Source organism: Metopolophium dirhodum, chromosome 2 (assembly GCF_019925205.1).
Source record: "Metopolophium dirhodum isolate CAU chromosome 2, ASM1992520v1, whole genome shotgun sequence".
NCBI lineage: Eukaryota > Metazoa > Arthropoda > Insecta > Hemiptera > Aphididae > Metopolophium > Metopolophium dirhodum.
In genome coordinates this window covers 41,994,381-42,017,265 of record NC_083561.1, presented here as the reverse complement: position 1 = coordinate 42,017,265, position 22,885 = coordinate 41,994,381, and the positions used below count along the sequence as shown (strand labels likewise).

The following is a 22,885-nucleotide window of genomic DNA, read 5'->3' as shown; positions in this document are numbered from 1 at the left end:
TATGAAAATGAAATGTACTTACCCATAATACTGAATGGTCAACCACATTATTAACTTATATTAATATATATTATAATTTATAACCAATAAATCAGTTCATGGATATTGTACTATAATGATACAACAAAATAATTATAATTTTTTAATTGATTAGCTGTAATTTTCATAGTATCCAACATTTTTAACAAAAGTTCAATCACTTTAAATACTCTAATGGTATAAATGTATAGTACTACAATTCTATTTTAATACATTTCCTACAAATTTAAACGTGATACAATTTGATTAAACAAGTATTAATGAGGTATTTATATAATATGTATCATTTAGTATTTTTGTGAGTGGCTTAGATTATAAATTATAGATTGTGATCGTAGTGTATTTAACTTGCACGATATATTTGAGCTTAATATATGAAAAAAGAGATGTATAGAATAGTTTTTTTATTCACTATCTGATCAAAATATACTGAGTCAACTAATAATTATTTTAGTTTGCATTTAAATCGTTTTGTAGTAAATTGGCTAACTACTAAACTGAGTTCTACAAATTCTATTTATTATATTAATATATTTCATAATTATTATTTATATATCTCTATAAAAAAAACTGTATTCAATTATTTATAAAAATACATATATCAATATATCATGTCCATTATTGGGCACATACAATTTATTTAAATGATAAATAAGACATGATTGCTCTTAAAACTTCTTCCAAACAATAATTTGGATAATTTGTAACCTTTTAAATAATGCAATTAAGCGATTATGGCGATTTCTGTCTTGAATTTCTACTTTGTTATATTCTGTTAAGTTCGTACCTACATGCAACGAATCCATTAATGACAAGCATGTTACATTGTCACGTTTACTCAGTGTTAATTCAATTATTTGAATGTTTATTTTGAAATATTAAAGACATTTCGTAATAAAAATAATGAACATTTGAGCAAATTTAGCATTTTAGACCATAAATTAGGTAAATGATCCTTTTTTGGCTTTTATAAGAATGTGATGAGTGTCACCTTTGCCGCGCTTTTGTGAAAATACAAATACATAATAATGCGTGTAAGGTATTTTAATATTTTACCTACAATTTCTTTTTTTGTATTTTAAAATGTTATAAATATTTTAAATTATTAAAAATACAAAAAGATTTACTTAAAATAAATTATTGTTATCACCTATGAATTACCTGTAGATAATATTTATAAATTCACCTATCTATATAGTATATATATGTATACAGTATATTATATACAATAGTGCACAGTTAGTGAATTAAATAATATTTTTTTTACTTAACACATTTTTAAATATCCATTTGACGTGATATAATTTTTAAAAATAATTAGATCTTTGAATATTGTCTGCAGCTGTTCTCGTATACACATTTCAGATATTGCATTATTATCTATAGCGCGACGAGACCCCGTTATGCTGTAACGGATATATATTATACCGTCGCGAGTTACAAAAAAAGGATAAGATATAAAAAATAGTTCCTGTTTTTGTGAATGTTATATTGTTGTTATAGTTTAAATATATTACATCCAATAATTGTTATAGTTGCTTAATTGAGAAATTAGTTTGTCATTAAAAAAATTGTTACGTATGCGAAATTTTCAATATACGTTTTAAAACAAATCGAAATCTGGGTCACTGTTTTGCTGTAACTAAACCATTAATTTAGAATGCTATTAGATAATATTACCAAAGTTAAGTGAATTTACTAAATTTGATTATAATACTGTTGAGAAGATAAAAGATTATTTAACATAATATATAACTTGTGAGTTAGTTATGATCTGTGATGATTTGGATATTAGGTGATGGAACATTATTCTTCCTTTGATTCAACACGAGCTGTTGGAGTTTAGAATAAGTGAATACGAGACAAATCGTCAAAATTAGTTTGATTTTTTTTTCTTTTAATAGAAATAAAATAGGTACATTCTAAACCAGTGTTTATTAGATATGCACTGTAACAAAGATTGACGTCCTGGTAGGAAAACTTGCGTGTGGTCTTATATATAAAACCATTCAGACTTCTTCTCCCACTTTTGATACTCTATAAACACCACACAGTCCATCCGCGAGTATTCATCATTAAATTAAAATATTGCCGTCACCTTTTCTCCTCTCTTTCTTCCTTTTTATCCATTACATCGAGATAGTGACTTAGAATTCATAACAGAACTATTGTACATTGAAATCGATTGTGTGTTTATAATTTCCGTTTATCTTTACATTAGCTATCCATCAATAGCATTTCAAGTGCATCTGCTCCGAAAAAAATAATTTTCCCATTTCAAATTTAATAAACGAAACGTGCAATGTGCCCTGTATTGATTTGGTCTATTGTAGATTGAGTTTTTTTTAAAGTTTAAGTTTAATAAATATTTTAATTTGCATATAAATTTTTAATGGTGATATAATAAACGTTTAATATTCTAGTCGTTTTACTAATTGATTTGTGTAAAATTCTTAATATTTAATTTTTTTTTATGGTTTTTAATACTTTTTATTAATGAAATACAACTTTTCAAGCTACTAAACTATTAAAAAGCATACAAGGTATATTAATATTAGTTCCTAAGCATCTGCTATTCTTTCGCAATGACTGTTGGTTAGGATATTGTTTTTAAATAATGTGAATGACAAAAAATTATGTTAATTTCATTTTATACGATCTATACATTGTATTTTGTATAATAACTAAAAAGCATATTATTTTATGATAAAATAAAATTTTATTTTTGGATTAATAATTTTTATAAAATAAAAAACAATCAGTCTTATACATTTTTCGTCTATTAGTGTTAATGAATAAATGTAAAAAGAATCAACTATACATTATTATTGAATTGATTTATAATTTATATGCGTAGATATATAATATTATATTTTGTTTATATTGATAAGAAATCAGACTTAAAATAAATAATTAGAATTTAAACCAAAAGTTAAATTATTGATTGATCGTAATATTTAGGATATTTTGCTATCGATTGTAAGTTACACACATGTGTAATATACTAATATATATATAGATATTCGCTAGTTCTGCACTAGTTGAGTTATTTCTATTCAATATAAAGCTGGAGGGTATGTTAAAAATTGCTATATTTGATTTTTTTCAACTTCATAAAATATAAATTATGCTTACGTAGTCATGATTCTATTATATAATGCTCTTGACAATATAGCAGAAATATACCAAACAAAAAATTCTTTTGTCTTTTTACCCTTTCATTTTGGGATAGTTCGGCGAAATGAAACAAACACATAAGTCGTGAAATGGTTACATTAACTTATATTATTAGTTTATACAGTGGTTAGTTATATTATATGTTTTAGATTAAGATTTTAATTATATTATTGCATAAAAAAAAATTATGATGTAATTGAGAAAGTTATTTGTTTTTAAGTGCATCTATTGTTTAAAAATCAGAAAATTGATAATTATTTTTAATTTTAGTTTTTATTATAAGTCATACCACACAACATATTTTAAAATTTAACTGTTTCCTATACAAGTATTCAATAAAAATCCTGATAAATAATATCTTATATACATATTTAATAAAAACTGAATTCTATGTAATCAAGATAGCGTATCAAATATCAATAGCATTATTACAACAGAAAATCTATAATTTTTGTTATTTTATTACATTAAAATTGTATTCTTCAGACGTAGCTCAAACGTAGTCACAAATTTACTAGCTAATATGAACTTATCATAATATATTATAAATCAGTGTTGTATACTTGCATGTCACAAAGTAATTACATGATACTTCAACCAATGTCACTTTAAATCCTTAAAGACTTATCACATAATGTATTCATGATTCATTTGTTCTATTATTCAATATTTTTTTTCTTTTCAATAATTTCCATGTTACAAAGTATTTTATAGCTAAATAAATTATTGTTAGTTTAACTGGGTATCAAGAAATTATGAACATCGTATAATACAATATTAGCTACTTCTTTCTTACAATGTGTTATTATTTGATATTTAACCTACTATATTAATATATTATATTAGCAATTTTATAATCAATAAAATAACTACCTATGCTTTTTTTTATCGTTACATTTATAAATATTGTGTGATCACATTTATTTTTGAATTGAATTTGTTGTTTATTAGATCTAAAGTGGATCAATAAATGATTATATTGCTTTTAAAATTATGTTTCGTGTGTCTGACACTTAACACCACCTTAGGTGCAGTAAAAATGCTTCAATATTTAACATTGAGGGTGATTTTTGGTAGTGATTTGTATGTAGTCGGCACATATATTATAATAACTCATAACATAATCACGAATATTTGCAAATTATTGTATAGTTAAAAATGCATACAATTTTCCATTTTAATTAGTTAAGGTTGAAAATTTAACACAAGATTTCTCATATATTTTTCTTACGGCAATTTGAAAATACCCAAAATACATACTAGGTTATATAGACATTTTTTTGTTCATTTAATGTTTACATGTTAACGAAATATGATTTTTAAACAAAATATAACGATTTTCCTCTAATAATTTTTGTTATTTTGTTGTTATTGGAGGACTATTGGAACTTCATTTTTTATAATTTTTCCTTTATACGTTTATTATTATTTTCTATACGAAATTAAGATTTAAATTTTAAAAAGATTTATACTACTTTAAAGCTATTTATACCACAAACCTATTCAAGCCGTTACAGTGTAAATCCGCTTATTGACTCATACGTTTATAAATTAAAAGTTATAAGTTATAACAATACTAGTCATATATATTATAAATTATAATATTTATTATATAGGTAGCATATTGTTTTTAACAACAATTAGTTCAATCTAGTCTCCCATCAGTTATTTATCATTGAATTCAATTTTAACACATTCACTACAGTTACTCGATATATAGTACACTCGACAGCATACAGCAGAGCGAGTTCTCTGTTTTTTCTTATGCTTTTGTAATATAACAAAGTACAATTTTGTGCTTCAAAATTATAAATTCCATGTGGAAGGTTAGCATATATCGGCATACGAGATATGACTTACATAGTTAGTTGTAATATACATAATACATACACCAATATAGGTATAAAAAAATATTGTGTACCATATTATTATATTACATAAGTATTCTTCTGTTAAAAACCAAATTATATATTTTGGACGAATCAAGCGCACAATAATTGCCTAACTCAAACGCCGTGTACATTTTTTTAAAGTTACGTGACGGGGTTTTATTGGATCAATAACGTTATTTTGATACGGTTGATGTTTAATTTCCAGAGTTGTCCGTTATTCAAATAACACAAACGTCAGACATATTATACTTAAACATAATATCTATATTCTACACATATTTTTTGTACACGCATATGTGTTTATTTTGTTATCATCGTATCGATAGTTCGAATGTTCGCCGCAGATCATTAGCACTCGTCTTAATTAATTATACACGGTACTGGACGCGCATAATGTGCTCGTTAATGGGACGCGTTGTTTTGTATGGAAATAATATCTTTGTTCGCAGTTTGTTCAATCGAAACGTTATGGCGTGGCGCACGTAACGGTTCTCAACACGATCAATTTTGACCGTGAACGATGGTCCATTTGTTATTTTACCCAAAGGACGTAGGTATACATATTATTTTGTTATCTATACTGATATCATAAATAAAGCTTTCTTCGCATTCATTTCACGACCACCAGAGTCTTAGTCAAACAAATTATATTATATGCACATGGTATAGCCTATAGGTATAGGTATGCCTATATGTGGCTATGTTGTTTCATATATATTAAGTTTATGTGTTTCATGTTTGTATTGTTTGTGTACTGTGCAGTGTGTACCAGGTATATACTGTACCTATATAAATAAACATATATTAGGTAGTATAGTATAGAAATTCGTACAAATAATAAATTACATCATCATCGTTTATTTACAATTTACATTATACTTAAATATCTATAAATAAATAAAAATACATATTATAGGTATTTATTATGTTACAATTAATGTATTTGAATATTTGAGCGTATAAGTTGTACGTCATTACTCATAATGTTTATAATCGAGTTTATAATACTTTCAGTACCAGTTATTATTATTTTTTTAATTAATTAATTAATGCTTAAATATAAGATCGTAAATAATTTGTATTAAGATTTCTCTTTTTCATCAAATTAATTTAACCTGCTTAGCATTACAAAATGAAAAATTATTTTAATGTGTCAATGTAAAGGGTATAACCTTATATTATACAATCATGTATTTCTATTGAAAAACAAATATAACGTTACCCTCTATCATCTATATGCGTGTAGAATATACGATATTAACTCTAAAACAAATTAACGTATATACATGAAATTTTCACTGGTTGTTTATATTTGCATTTTCTATACACGATAAAATTTTAAAAATATTTTGATTTGTTTTGAACTGTTTAGGAACATTTTCAGTTTCCAATTTTATTAGTATCTTTTTCTATGAACTTTATTTGTTGGGTAACAAAACTTGAACATTTAATACAAGGCTCCTACTATATTGTTACAATTATATTTGATAAATATCAAAAATCTTTAGTCACCGTTTTTATTTATAACCATTTAAAGTTCAAATCTTTACAAAATACGGAAAAATCACAATAATTAGCAAATTATTTTGAGTTGAGAATTCATAAAAATTTTTCTTTTTAAATCTAAGATTTTAAAATGTAATACAAGATTATCCATAAGTTTGTCTACCTTTATCAAAAAAAAAATGTCTATAAGAAAGTCAAATTAAATTTTTATGAGCGTTTGAAATTCATATTTTTACAACATTTGATAATCACTCGATTTCTCACGTAACGATTTTCTTATTTTGTTGTAATTAAAAAACGTATGACTGTAGATACTTGAAAATTTCACCGAATGTTTATATTAGCATTTTCTATACACAATAAAATTTTGAAAATGATTTGACTCTTTTTGAGCTGTTTACGGACATTGTCTGTTTTCAATTTTTTTAGTTTTTTTTTCTATAAATATCAATAAAATTTTATTTTAAACTTTTTTTGTAAAAAAGCGCGAAAATTTAATGCAAGGCTCCTGATATATTTTTACAATAGCACTTAAAAAATACATTGGCACATTTTTTTTTTATTAGCATTTAAAGTTCAAATTTTAACAAAATTTATCAAATTTAAAATATAATAATTATTTTGTAGTTAAAAATGTATAGAATGTTCGATTTGTATAGCTAAGGATTGAAAATTTAAAACAAGGCTCAACGTAAATAGGTTATATATAAATTACTTTATTCACAATAATATCATCAAGTATACTTGGTAATATCATAGGCTGACTGACCGTTTTCGCTCAGAATCGTTTTTCTTATTCAATGATATTATATCATTGAACTAAAATTTAACACCATCCATTACAGTCACCGACTTGTAACCTACTGTACAGCAGAGTGACATCCACTTACCCACCTTTTTCTTATACCTATTACTTATTTATTAATGGTTGGTTTGTAAGTTTGTTCTAACAGAAACTTGAACGCGCAATACTGGCTTTCATGAATCATGGATTATTATAATTTAATAATCAAAGTTTCTACTAGTAATTAGTATACCTATACTTTTAATGTATTGTAAATACTAAATAATGCATTTGTTAGTAAGTAAAACAATATATTATAATTTTTAAATAAGTTTAAAAATTTAAATTACTTAATATAATTTTTTTTAAAAGTGACAAACATTATACTATTATAACATTGCACATATTATTAAATAATAAACTATACCTATGTATGAAAATAATTGAATATAAATTCAGTAATATCTACTAATTGTAATTTGTGGTTATAGTTTTTAAATTCAATTAGTGAAACATGAACAAATTATGTAATGTGATATACTTTCAACTTTGACTTTGTGATAATATTTATTGTGGGTAGTACCTACATTATTTATTTTTATTTGTAGTTTATACATATTATATGTACTTAAATAAAAATGTGACTGAAATTACTTTTGTGAAATCTCACGTAGAATGACGCAGCTGGGCTATAATCAATCTACTATAAAGTTTTCTATATTATATTTTCAACATACATGTACCTACACTCTATTTGCTAATGCTATGTAATTTTCTAGCACGAATATACGAGTATACTATATTGAGTTTATTATATTGTAGTTTCAATGTTAACAACGCTTGAAATACTTGACCTACCTATACTGTATGTATACAGAATAAAAATAGCTGAAAGTTTAGATTAAAAACTAGAAACATTATAATCTATTTCACATTAAGATCTTCTTGTTGGATCACAGTATAATGATTGTAAGAAACTAAACTTAAACATCTTTATTTATTATAATAAAAATAATATATTGTAATTAAATATTATTATGTAGGTACCTACTTCATTTAATTTCTTTAACGTATTCACGTCGGTCGTGGTTAAAATATGTAAGATCTCCTATGGTAAGAATGCATTTTATTTAGTTTTTGTTCCATTTTTACTCTTGTAAATATTAAAAATTTCTCGATTAGGACTAGAAATATTATTGTATAGTATTCAATATGTTTTTATCGACATTAAACAGCTGGAGTTCGTTGCCACCGGAAACTCATTTTACTTCACGTCGGCACCAGTGTCGTTTTGCAAATCGTTAAAATTATATAGTAAAAAAATCGCTTTTTTTCCTAATAGAAAAATATCTCATATGGATAATATGTAGTGGAACTGAACGTAATATGGGTTCGGTCATCCAGTAAAATAATGGACTAGTATGAAAAAATTGATGCTCTGCAGTGACTATACAACGATTTATTACTTGTATATTTGTGAAGATAATATAATATTATAATATGAAGAGCTAACTAAAACACTTAACTCCCATATCTGTAAGATAGCATATCTAGTAAAAAATAATATTATACCTATATTATTCTTATATGTCATATAGTCATATAAATTACATGATGTAATTAATTTGTTAAAGTTATAGCAAGTAGGTAGGTATTCAACCGAATCATTTTATGGTTGTTGAATATTTGATAAGATAATACCTTAAAATATATCTCATATTATTCTTGTATTAGAATCATTTTGATATTTGAAATTAACTGTTCTTAGAATTTAGAAAAAAATAAAATCAAATTGTTATTAGATGTACCTAATTTTTATATTAAAATATTGAATACAAATAAAAGTATTAAAATATTTTGAAATGTCATAGTTGCTTTCAATAATAATAAAAATTCATATGTCATATGTATAGGTATAATGTATATTTACTAAAATGTTTTAATATGCACATTTTAGCGTATAGTTTAATAGTTATAATAATAATGAAGTACCTAACTACGAATCCACTACTTTAATTATCTGTTTCCGTCAATTAGAGAGTTTTTAAATAAATCAAGTAAAATGTTTTGATTTTTTGTTTATTCTTATTTCTTGAATATTTATTAGTTATAACTTATAAGTTATTACATAATAGTAATAACAATTTACGTATTAAGTAAATATTAATGTACCAATTATTGAGTATTCAGATGTTATTCATACTGATATCGTTTGAATAATATGATGGTGATTATTATCATAACTATTGTCCATGAAGCATATATTGTCCTAGGTACCTAGTGGCTAACGAAACAATATGAAATGAGTTTCGTTCTATGTCAATTAATTCCATCTAGATAACGATTATTCTCGTTTACTTATACTTCAAGCTTGATGCAACGGAAATGATTTCACATAACCATTGACAACTGTAGTAAACTGTGGCAACGTTAAACTAAAATAAAGCATATAAACAAAATCGATTTCCATGAGCTTATATATTATCTTTTATTTCAGTTTGGTTGTAAACTAGTAAATAATAATATGCGTAGTGCGTACAGACCACAATATGTAATGCTCCTCCGCGACAAGTTTCACTGGTGTTCAGTAATAGTTATCGGCTTATCGTTTATTTAATTTATACGTAATGTAATATATTAACATATTGTATTAGATATGTTCATTGGGACTAAATGTTTTTTGTATGCTAATTTCGGAGAGGTATATTGTGTTTATTTACATAATTACATAGGTATAATTTTCGTCTGCAATCCTCTATATATTTTAAGTCTTATTGAAATAACTTTACAGCATCTATAGTCTAATGCCAATAATTATGACGCTAAATATGATAATTATTCGTAACTTGATTATAACTATAATTATAGCGTATAGTATAATATAGTTTTTGCCAACATTGCTACATGGAACTTTTTGGCAAGTATTATCCAATAGCCCGATAGCCGCGTTATCTATAACCTATTCACGAGTCAAGTGGGAGATGAGAACATGTTATATGGTAACAGGTACATGATGAATACATTAAACAGCATAATAAACGATTTGAATTGGTCAATTTTGAATTATACAGACAATTATTAATGATAACTAACTATTAAACTACATTTATGATCAAGAATTTGAGAAGTAAATTAGCGTGTTTTTTGTCTCGACTCCCTCATTCACTTGCAAATCTGTTCAAAACTTTCCTAGTAAAAATATTGATTTCATATTTTGTATTATTTAATTTGGGTAAAATTTCTTTGAATGTATAATATTGGTATTCCATTACCTACAAATTATAAAGTAGCAAAATAGATTCTGGCCTGGTTTTGTTTGAAAAGAATTAAATCTTTTCAATTGTTAAAGGTTATATAATATTATATTATTCATAAATCACATTACCAAATTAATATAAATATAAATAATAAAGCAACATTGTTTTAAAGTGGCCGTTTGTCGATAGAAGGTTGATATTGGTATTTAGCGAAATTTAATTATGAATTTTCTTCTGACGTTGGAGTTTTAAACAAACAAATTAATATTATATCATATCTATATTGATATCTAGTCGATCGAACAAAAAAAATAACTGTAATAAACTTAAAATATGTATATGTATATGATAATGCCGGTTTTATATTCTATTTGCTCTAATTGAAATATCTATAAAGGTTAGAATAACGTTACGATATACGCTGTTTAAGTCATATTTCTGATTTCAGTTACATATGCGTTTGTTTAAGCACCTATTTACTCATGACGTATTTTGTGTACTTGGATATAAACCGACGGGCGACGGTATTTGTTGTACTTAAAAGGAATTTGGTTCAAATCACATAAACATAGGTACCCTAGAGACCGTGTTTCGATAGGGGTGTCTTAAAATATCTTTAATCTTAATACATTATTGTGTAAGCCAAACCGACTCGATTAATGCATTAGGAAAAGGCTGAAGGGTTGGGTTGGGTTGGATAATATAATATAAATCATAGCTTCCTTACATAATATTACAAAATAGAAAACTTATAGGGGAATGACGGAACGTAAACACATTCTATAGTTTTCATATGATAGATAATATTATTGTTTATATAATCATCTAATATTATAAAGCCGACTATAAGAGTCTCAAAAATAAGAGATCACTTTAAATTTGTATCTAGACTTTTGTTCTAATTAAATTAATGAATAATATTATTAACTGAGAATTTTTTAACTAACGTGTGATCTTTTGGTTGGAAATACATAAATATGTGATTTATCTATACTATTTTATTGTTTAATTATCAACAATAATAAGTTTGATTTTACTCTTATATGGAGGGAAATAATCGATAACGTTAAAAAATTATCTGTTGTTAGTTACATTTTGTTCTACGTAAAATTAGTTTGATACACTTTCTCTAAAGGTCTGTTTATTAATAACTATTAAACCACAAAACCATTTTAATGCTCCACAGAACATTACATTAAGAGGACGTCACACCCGCATGCGTTGTCTCCGTCTTACACACGTACAAACGCATTTACGCAGTCTGAGTATAAATCACTCAATTTTGGTTCTAGAGTAAAAATACTTATAATAAAATTGAATTGTGACAATATTTCTGAGGACAAGTCGTTGCGTTTTTTCCATTATACTCTCGATTATACCCAATATAACGTTCATCATATCGTTTAAAAATATCAAAAATGTCAACATATTTAACATACTGGAAACTTTTCAAAATTTATTTTATTTTATTTTTTAAACTTAACGTCCTCTAAAATATTGTCATATTTTAATTTTGTAATAAGTATTTATGTTCTAACACCAAAATTGAGCGAGTTCTACTCAGACTGCGTAAACCGTTAACGCGTTTTGTCTATGTCTTATACTCTCAATCACGTTTCGGGATTGATTTCAGCCACTGCGCCGCGCAGAGCCACGTTTGTTTTATATCATATAGGTAGTATATAATAATTATTAATATTATGTACCTAATATTATGTTGAATTATTCAAAAATTTTCAGAACTCTATTTTTCACGAATTATAACTGATCATAGATCATGACTTACAATGTTGCACACAAAGTGTTATACATTTTTAAATTATCGTATAACAATGTAACATTGTAATACAACTCAGTAATTATATGTTTTGTGTTATATAATACTATTGATAGGAACTTACAAAAAATAAAAAACACAATAAACATACAAAAACTAAAAAAAAAACCACTATAAATCCATTTAAGCTGACCTCTGTATATTAAACTAGGTCAGAACATAATACATTTCTCTTAGGGTAGGTCACAGATTGAACTGTTAAGTACTATTGTCTTGCTTCGTCCACCTTTTACGCTTTGATAAAAAATCAAAACATCCCTCAATAACGGTTTGATTTATTCGTAAAGTAGGCCCCAGCTTTTACAATAATAAAAATGTCGATTACAAATGAAACGTAAAACTAAATATTTTTAATGTTTCTAGTTTTTACTGCCTAGCTGCAAGAAATTGTAGGGTGAAATAATATACAATAATGCCTATATGTGTTACAACAATAACAATTCAGTGTAATTAATATTTTATGGTTATGAATAAATATGTAAATAGTTAAATAATAATAATATAGGTTATTGGTGTGTTATTATTTGAATTTTTGTGTATAGATTATACCGTCATGTTGGCGCTGGCACTTTTAACTAGGAAAATTAAATAAATAATATGATATGATAATATAATAATAATATTATGAAATATTTAACTTAAAGGTTTGCGCTAGATTATACGATGCAGTTTTCAGATTTTTGTAGATATTTCCAGAAAGGTTTAAAATTTGACGCCTGGTACACAATATTTTTCTAGCCTTCATTCTTCAACCTCAATATTCTGTGGTTTCTTTGATTTTAATTTAACGAACTGTTTTTGATAAAATACATAATATTATACCTATATATATATAAATAATTAATATAGATTTTAGTGAATTTAGTTTAATATATATTTGCTAATACAGTGCAGCATATATAATACATTTCGTACGAATGGAACCAATATATTTCATAATAGCAAAAGTACGTGTTTTAGAGAATCTAGGCAACAATATTTTATAATAATTTATAAGTTATAATACTGTACATACAAATAAAAAAGGCAAATACCTATAAAAACGTCTAATTATATTTTAGTTAGGTACACAATAAAAAATACTATACCTACTGTTTATAAACATGATAATCCTTTTAACAACGAACAGTGAACATTCATTGTTAGAAAAATTTACTTTGCTATTTACTTTACTCATTGCTTCAAATTATGAAATAAAAAACCATAGATTGCCGTTTTAAAATGAAAAGTTGATAGTAATTTCAACAACAAATATATTATACTATTATTATATTATGTGTGAATTGCACATGTGTCTGATATGTATCGTTAAAAGTTTATATTTCTTGAAATAATATGTATCTATTATTCTATTCCGTATTCATTGTTGAAATAATCACCCTTTATTATAATTTATAATTTTTTTTCTCGTTAAATTGTAATGCGATTATTTAGTAACCATAATATTATTATTTCTAGTAAACGATGGTTAATATAATACAATATTAAAACAGGCACTATGGTGACATGCGTATTGACAATCTTCATACGTCTTGTACTTAGTGTCTATCTATCAAGTTATCGGTGGCTATCATGACAGTAAAAGGAAAAAATCGCTTACGGATAACTTTCGAAAAGTAGGTATATTGTTAAATGATAATAAAACAACGTTTTTATTTATTATAATCAATGGTAATACTATGGGTTTCACAAAGAAGTGTCTGTATAAAATTTAAGCATCGATTTTAAATTTTTATCATAGGTTCTTACCGGAGGTTTACCGGTCGAAATATCTCTAAAGTGATTTCGTTTGTTTTCCGTTCTTGGAACGAACAGAAAAAAACACTGTACGATAGTATAATACTATATTTTATTTTATTATTAGATACGATTTAAACGTTTGTAATTCACTTTTAGAAAAGTAGGTAACAGCAACGACGACGCCGACGACAATAATAATGACAACATCACGAGGAAATGTAATAGATATTTATAATGATATTATGGCGCGTGCAGTTTCGTATTTTCTTGCTCTCCCCGAAATGCTATTACGCGTAATCCGCACCGAGTGCCGTACAGCGACGTGCGTATACAGTATAATATACAGAATGTCCGGAAAGTTTGAAGGTCTTAACATATTTTATATATTAAATGTGTTTTATACATGCGTGCGTATATAAGTATATTATGCATATCCCGAGGCGTTTCCTACCACAAAAACGCTGCATAACATTATTATGATGCACGCACGTCCGACCGCGACGGTGGCGAGACGGATAGTATATTTTACTATATATATAGGTACCAGATAATGGGTATCTGGTATAATATGTATTATAATAATTTCAGTTCCGTTCGCGTCTGCTGCCGTGCAGGTCTACGATCGCCCACTGCCGCGACGGTTCGTCTAGCGCCGACGGAACAGCGCGCGCGAGTTGGTGAAAGACGGTTAGCAAAGGTCGCTGCGGGGCGACCGTTGACTTGTTGATGTTGATGTTGTTACCTAAAACCGAGTAGAACGACGCGCGTTCGACCCGATTTCGAAATCTGCATTCGGCAGGCCGAAATAATGATTGCCCGCCTCCGGTAGGTACATCTGCCGCCGCACGACCATGACGGAGCCACGGAGGTGTGTATATAGGCTACACTGCCTAACTGTGTGTATTATATACGTGTAGAGGAGCTGCTGCTGGATAGTGCAGGGCGACATTTCGCAATGATTGTAAACTTACCGCCGCCGGAAATGTTTTTATCTCACGAACCGTAGGCATATATTAATATAAGCGTACCTACAACATAACAGTTTAGTTTGAAAGAGTGGTTAGGTATAGAAATAATGTGTCTTTGAGGCATTATGTCGTCGTCCTCGTCGTCGTTGTTACGACCGTGCCGTTTTTTTAAATGCTGACCACCACCGCCGACGCCGCTACTGTTCCATAATAATGTACACGAATAAGTAAAAAAATATTTCCACCCCCAACCTGCAATCCGCTGTTGCACTACTGCGGGTGGTGTATGTACTATAAAATATAGATGTGCGTTCATTAAACTATATATGTAATTTTGAGTCCTCATTTCGTAGAACATTTACTAGGACGTGTAATGTAATAGGTATATTATAAAACACGAGAATCGCGCACCCGAGGCAACGCGACAATCACGATGATAAATATTATGCTGCACGCGCGAATTTTCCCACATAATATTATGTTCACCGCATATTAATTAGTTTTAGCTATAGCGGAAAATCAAATAATATTTTGTCCGTTAGAGCTAAAACGGCACTAAAAATAATTAAAAGTTGATTTGATAATAATTTACTGGAGTTAAAAAATTCAAATTTCAAGTACATTGTTTCCGTTTTATCAATAATTAACATTAATACTTTTAGATCATGCTTTAACTATGCATTATATAAATTCTACAGATGGTGCTCTAAGTAAAAACTAAAAATATTTTTTTTGTAATAAATTTAATTTGTAGATATTATATGGGTAGGTACTATTCAGTATTCAATGTCTATAAGTATTTTTTTATCAATTTACTTTAGTATAATATAATAGTGAACAAAAAAGAGAAATATTGTACGACATTAAAAATAATTAGAATCGTACAAAATGTTCGAAGTTAAATTTAAGTTGGTAATTTTGTATACGAATTTAAATAAATAAAACTTGACTGCATATTATTATATAAGTTCATATGTTATAATTTCTTTGAGTAGTATTTTATAATTATTACTCGTATTTTTTTTTCAAGTAGAATAAATTGAATTAAAAAAATGCCGAGGTTTCAAAAACCAACTTTTAACTTTATTCACATACCGTACTATATATTTATTTATGTATAGATAAAGGTACAATGCGGATTAAAATTATCCGTAAGGGAGGTAAAGTTTTTCTTTGTCAATGGCTCGTGTGAATGATACTTGATTACCATCACGTCCCCTCGGTAAAATCGTATATTCTTATATACCTATACATAGATATAATAATCCCGTCATACGACTTCCACCGTGGAAGTTCCACGCCATCGTTAAACCTTAACCGTAATCTTTTTTTATGTATACGTCACTGAACTTGGTGGCCGCCATCATGTTAAAATAACAAACACGTGTTGTTGCTTGTTGAATACAATCGTGGAGTAAGATTAAAGATATTATATTTTATTTTTATAATTTTAACAAGATATATACAATCTGTACCCATTAGGCACAATAAGAATATGTGATATAATATTTTGTACATGAAATCGTGAGGGAAGAAGCCAACCAGTGAAGGCACTACCTAATTGTATTTATATAATATTATAATATAATAATATTATTTATATATATTTTTTTTTTTTTTTTTATTAATTATTTGGATTATTCATTTAGTAAATCACGACACCAATTTCTTTTTAGTCGTCGTGAGGGGTTGCCTGGAATTGTGCGAGAAGCTAAATTGGATATAAGGGGATTAGGATGATGTGGAAGTCTGTTATGAAATCTTTTGTAATAAGTTATGGCTTCAGCATGAACAGTTTTTATGTTTAGATCTGTGTGGAGAGAAAAGATATTATATGAAAATAAAATACAAAACAATACAGTTCTCGAAAATTCAATACATTTTTCTAATATATACATTATTATTATATAGGTACCTACGTTATTATATTAAACAATAAGATCATCAAGGGGGATGGCATGATTTGTCGACGCTAAATGATCGTATAGTCGTTCGGAAGAGATAGGGCACGTAAATAATAATAATAATAATTAAAGAAGTATTGGTTTTGTATTTTTTAAATTCTAATAATTTATAAATTAATTTTTTAACGTTTGATAGCATCCTCCTCACACAATTCTGGAACAAAATTAGATTTGATTAGATAGATACTCGATTCAAATTCATATACTAATAAACTATATTTATGTTTAGTACCTATATAAATTGTAATATTATTTATTATTAATAAATAATAAGCATTAAAATTGTAAATCTTGGATTAGAGGAGTTGAATATCTCTCGTAAATGATTGGAGACAGGTCATAATATTATACTATTATAAGTAAAAGGTATCTTTGTCAAACTATCTCTGTCAAAAAACTTACATCAAAATTATCTTTGAGCGAAATATTTTTTAAACTGTACAACTTATATTAATATACATTAAATACGTATTTTTATAATTATTTTTTTTTGTTATTTTTAACTACATTAAATTATGCAAAATAAATATTTTTAAAAACGTCAACAGCTTTTAAAAATTCATATATTTCAGGGGTATATTGTTTCATAATTTTATATTTATATTTAGAAAAGCAACTCATTTACTTCCAAGCTCAATAGTAATAATATAAGTACCTACAAATATTAAATTATTATATGGAGTAAAACAATTGCTCGTTTCGTCTGTTGTGGTTGTGAACTTGTAAATAACGAACTGCACTTATATTTGTTGTATTCTATACAGAGCTAAATATATTTGTTCTTTCCATTAAAATAACAAAAATTAAGATTCCTTATGTACTAAAATATTATGACCTTTTTTACTTTTAACAATAGTTATAGTTACAATTTAAAAGTTAAAATATTTTATAGTAAGTATGATAAAACAACTGATTAAATATAACCTACATTATGATACTATGATATGTAAGAAAATATTTTCGTAACAACACATTTTTGCTGTAGATATTTTTTCCAAAACATATTTTGACCGGTCAGCAAAATGTACATAATATAAACAATTTTTTTATATACAAACAATACATTAGTATACCTATTGTCAACATTTTCTAAATATGAAAAGAATAACAGATGGACCATTACTAAAAATAGAATATTAATCCTAAAAGATGGAGTTGAAATAAAATAAAAATCATTTTCGTCTTTTTTGTATATAGGTACCTACATTCAAAAACGTATTGTATGAAAAAATTAATTAAAATACCAAATTACATAAATTGACAGGCCACTGCTGTTTCGTGAGGTAGTACTCTATTGTTATTAAAGTATACGCATGGTATGTAGGTGTCTAGAATGTACTGTGCATGCACTACGCAAATGTAATTGCGAACTGAGCAGATCAGTCCTGGGGACGTGGAAAGCCGACTGTAGCGGTGATGGCGCATGGATTTAGAACATATACCTACGTACGGCGTACATAGTTATTAATAAAATGTATACGCGTAATGTTTTATACTTTCAAACGATTGTCGTACTTTGTTAATTACGGTTGACAGGGATTGGAATGGGGGTGAAGAGATGAATGTTGCTGTGGTTAGAACGCTAGGTGATTTGAAAATGATAGTTAATAATATTTAAAATTAAACCATAAATATTTTATGATTTGTAAAGATTGTCCAATTATATAATAAACACAAGATTCAATATTGAATCTGTTTTGTATTTTTGTTGAATCAATCTTTAATGATGACTATTTTATTATCCTTGGTCGATATTCACATTTTAATCACTCATAAACAACTTGTTTTAATTTTGATTTAGATAAAATAAAATGTTTAAATGAAATTATCTGCTTAACAATTAAAGTAAACAAGATTGGTTCTCATTTGAAAATAATATATGTTTTGTATCACCACATATTACACTCCTTAAAAAATCTAAATAATTAAAAATATTTGTCTTGAATTTATACTGAATAATTTCAAAAGTCAGAATTTGAATAAATTCATTATTAAAGAGGAAAATGGGGGTGAGAACTGAGAGTGCTTGGTGAATCGCCTTGTATAAGAGGACATTGACGCGTATATACATATATACAATATAGTATAATATACATTATACATATACACAATATATCTAATATATAATATATTACATATATATATTATATATAATATGTAGACAGGTTTGTGTACTGCATGCCGCCCGTAGCTGTGTGTGATGAATAATAATATTATTGTTCACAATCAGTGAACGGGTTAAAAGCACGCGCTGCACAATACCGTGTGATAATCGTCTGTAGCGGTATCCCCTTCCTCTTCACTACATACACGCTCATTCATCACTACGACCTTTCTATCACGCGGTTATTCGGTTCCCATAGATCATCGTGGTCGCCGACGACGTTGAGCGGGTCCGTTCGATCATAATTTTTGTGTGACGCACTTGTGCAGGTACCTACGTATAATAACACAGTTACTGCGTGTATAATAATAATAATAATAATATATTAATTGATCTATGCTGCGGCGTACATGGTACACACCGAGTGTGTCCAATCCAGGATTATATAATAATATTAAAGCGTGGCCCCCCGTCGAATGACCAGCTTCTACAAATGTTTCCACCTTATATGTATAAGTATTAAATATATTTTTTAAAATACATACCTATAATTTTGCTTCATTTATGCAGGTATAATGAAATATTAAGCCAGTATAGGTACTTACACAAAACGTGATAATACCGAAGTTGGGACGATGAGCACCTCAACAAACCGCATCACGATTTATAATATGTACCTATTATGTATAATACGAGTATAATATATATGGACGTATTACAGTGAAGTCCCAGGAACTCAAACATCTACACTTAATTCGATCGAAAATAACCTAATTGGGTCCAAAAAATAATACGTAATTGAGTCCAACACATAATTTATAAAAAGAGTATTAGAACTCAATTAGGCGTATTATTGGACGGAATTCAACCATAAATATTTCATGCGTAGGACTGAACTGTATAACCAGTATGTATATTATTATATTGTATTACAGATTATAGCTGTATTACACAAATATATTATAATATAGCTATAATCAACGAACAATGAGTATTATATCTTTCACATGGCTATATAAGTATAGTATTGCCTGTAATATGTGACTGTGGGTAACATTTCGGTGCCCGGAAACTAGAAAGACGTGCGACGGGAACAAACAAAAAAACCTTCTTTTTAAAAAAAAAACAAAAAAAAACAAAAAAGGGGGTTGTGTATACGAAATATATTGTCAGACCTAGTAATATAAATTTAGAAGAATAACACAACACGATATGACGAGTTTTTCCCGGCGGACAAATGCATTTAATGTATTTAATACAATGAAAAACAAAAGTGTTGTTTTTTAAGCAATGTCATACAAACACGAAACAGAAAAATACAAACTAAGCGGGTAACCGTACACACGATACATCCATATATTATGCGTAGGTACACCGTTCACCTCGTCGTACTGTCCATCCCGTAGTTGTCCGTCTCCATATGTATATAATTGTATAATTGTATAATGATAATAATAAAACATAATATCCAACCTCCCGCACATTATACTACGTTAACTTGTATAGCTACCTACGTCTACGATACACTTCGGGCCATCGCATTATATATATTATATTATTATATTACGTTATTATGACAAGGCACGCAGGAGGGTGCGTTCTCCTTTTCGATCCGGAATTAACACGTTCGTTTTTTTGGTTATATTATTATTATTATTATTATTATACCGTCGTGTGTGCATTGTTCCAGGTCACAAGTCCGGCGGCGATGCGTCCGGCATTCCGTCCGAGCCAGTGACATGGCCACGTTGTCGTCAGCTTGCAGCAGTTACGTACGCCAGCAGCCCGGACAACCTTTAAAAACGCTAAACGTCACGAACGCCATTCTCCGGACGGACAAAGGACAGGCGTCGTCGTACCGGCCACAATGCACGGGTGAGAATTATAATAATTTATTATGTTATTATAACTATATATTATTATGTAGCATGTGGGTACGTGTTATACGTAAAGGCATGCATAAATTATATTATTTTAATTGTTATTGTATCATTTGTATCCCTGCCGATCGAACTCACGTTTTTTAATCTACGCCCCTCGTCCTTCATCCCTTCATCATCCTTCAATTCCTCGGTCCTCCTTCTAACCACCGTCGTCTACCGAACGGGTTACATTACACTACACATCAAATTGGATAAGTATATTCAATAATACATGCGCCGGGAAAAAGTATATAAAATATATTAAACTACATAAGTCTAACGCGTTTGTGGTGTACCATTGTGTAGTTTCGAGTTTGTGGGTTAAACGAAATAAGTGCAATTAAGTCTAAATTATGATTATAAGCACTAACAGTGATAAAAAATGAAATGATCCGTTTCCACAACGAATTATATTATATACATTTTGGAATCTAACAAAATATTAATTTTAGGTGCTGTATAATGTACTTCTGGTTATTGGTATTACCTATATAGTCATAATGTATATAACAATAATTACTTAACAGCACTTAACCGAAGGGTGAGAAAAAGTTACGGATAGGTATCAGATAACAAAAACCCATTTCACATTTGTTCAATAGTAGGTAATAAATAACTATTAATGAAATATAATAGTCGTTATACTTCGTTTATTGCCTGTTCCTAAGTAAATATTTGTATACTACTTTATGTACCTACTGCTTGTGAAAATATAAAAGTCTTAACTGCCAGCAACTCATTTGCTCGACTTAAGAAATGGGTTAAATAATTTTATTAATATTACTGCCGTAATAACTATGATTAGATAGCATAATAACTGTTCGATAACCTTCAAACACACGTTTACAAAGCCTGCAATTATATATCCATTACTACAATATAGAGTAGGGTAAAGAGACCCATTGCAAAGTTAATAGGTTAATTTGAATTGTCAAAATATAGTACTAAAATTATTATATAATTTTTATTTACACATTTACTTTAAAAATTATAAAATAAAATCCGACAATTCAACGGGACGTAATTTATTGTTATTCCTGTAGTCATTTTTGATTTTTTTGATTTCATTAAAAATTTGTTTCGTTATGTAGATGTACAGACTACGGATCAAGTTCCGTACTACTAAATTTCTGTGGAAAATTATCCATGTTGTGTAATTACGCGATGTGTAAAAAATGTAGTTCCGTTTCGTGAACTGGATGAAATTTCTACCCATTATACGAAATGGATGAGACATAAACCTATACCTATACCTATACCTATATTATATAAAACAGATCTGACAAAACGTAGGTATACTCATATTTCTTATCTATATTCTATACGGGTAGCTCACAAACTTCGTCAAGGAAATCAGACAACAGTATCCTAATTTGCAATAATAGATGTATTATTAAAGTCCCAATATAATATATCTGTTCTACTGCAGAGTACTATAGTTAATGAACGACGAAACATTTCTCGGCGAAATTCAATCTTGGCGTTTCCACTATATAGATACGACAAACCACAAAATGTGGTTTATTCAATTTCTAACGGTTCAATAAACGATATCACTTTCACTGATGGCCGATGCGACAGGAAATTTGAAAAAAATCAGTTTAGTACATATACATATAGGTACTTACGCGTATATAGCTTCCGTATCAGCTGCTCCGTTTTCCCATTTAGAGAGGAAGTGCTCAAAATTAAGCA

At 27.8% G+C, this 22,885-nt stretch overlaps 1 protein-coding gene across 1 annotated transcript in view; it reads left to right on the top strand.

Moving 5' to 3' along the window:
• LOC132938698 (uncharacterized) overlaps positions 1-22,885 on the top strand; it is a 52,750-nt gene that overhangs the window by 9,414 nt on the left and 20,451 nt on the right. Inside the window, exon 3 of the mRNA XM_061005682.1 lies at positions 20,959-21,143. Within this exon, the coding sequence (XP_060861665.1) occupies positions 21,008-21,143 (136 nt within the window). The 5' untranslated portion in view covers positions 20,959-21,007. The remainder of the gene's footprint in view (positions 1-20,958; positions 21,144-22,885) is intronic.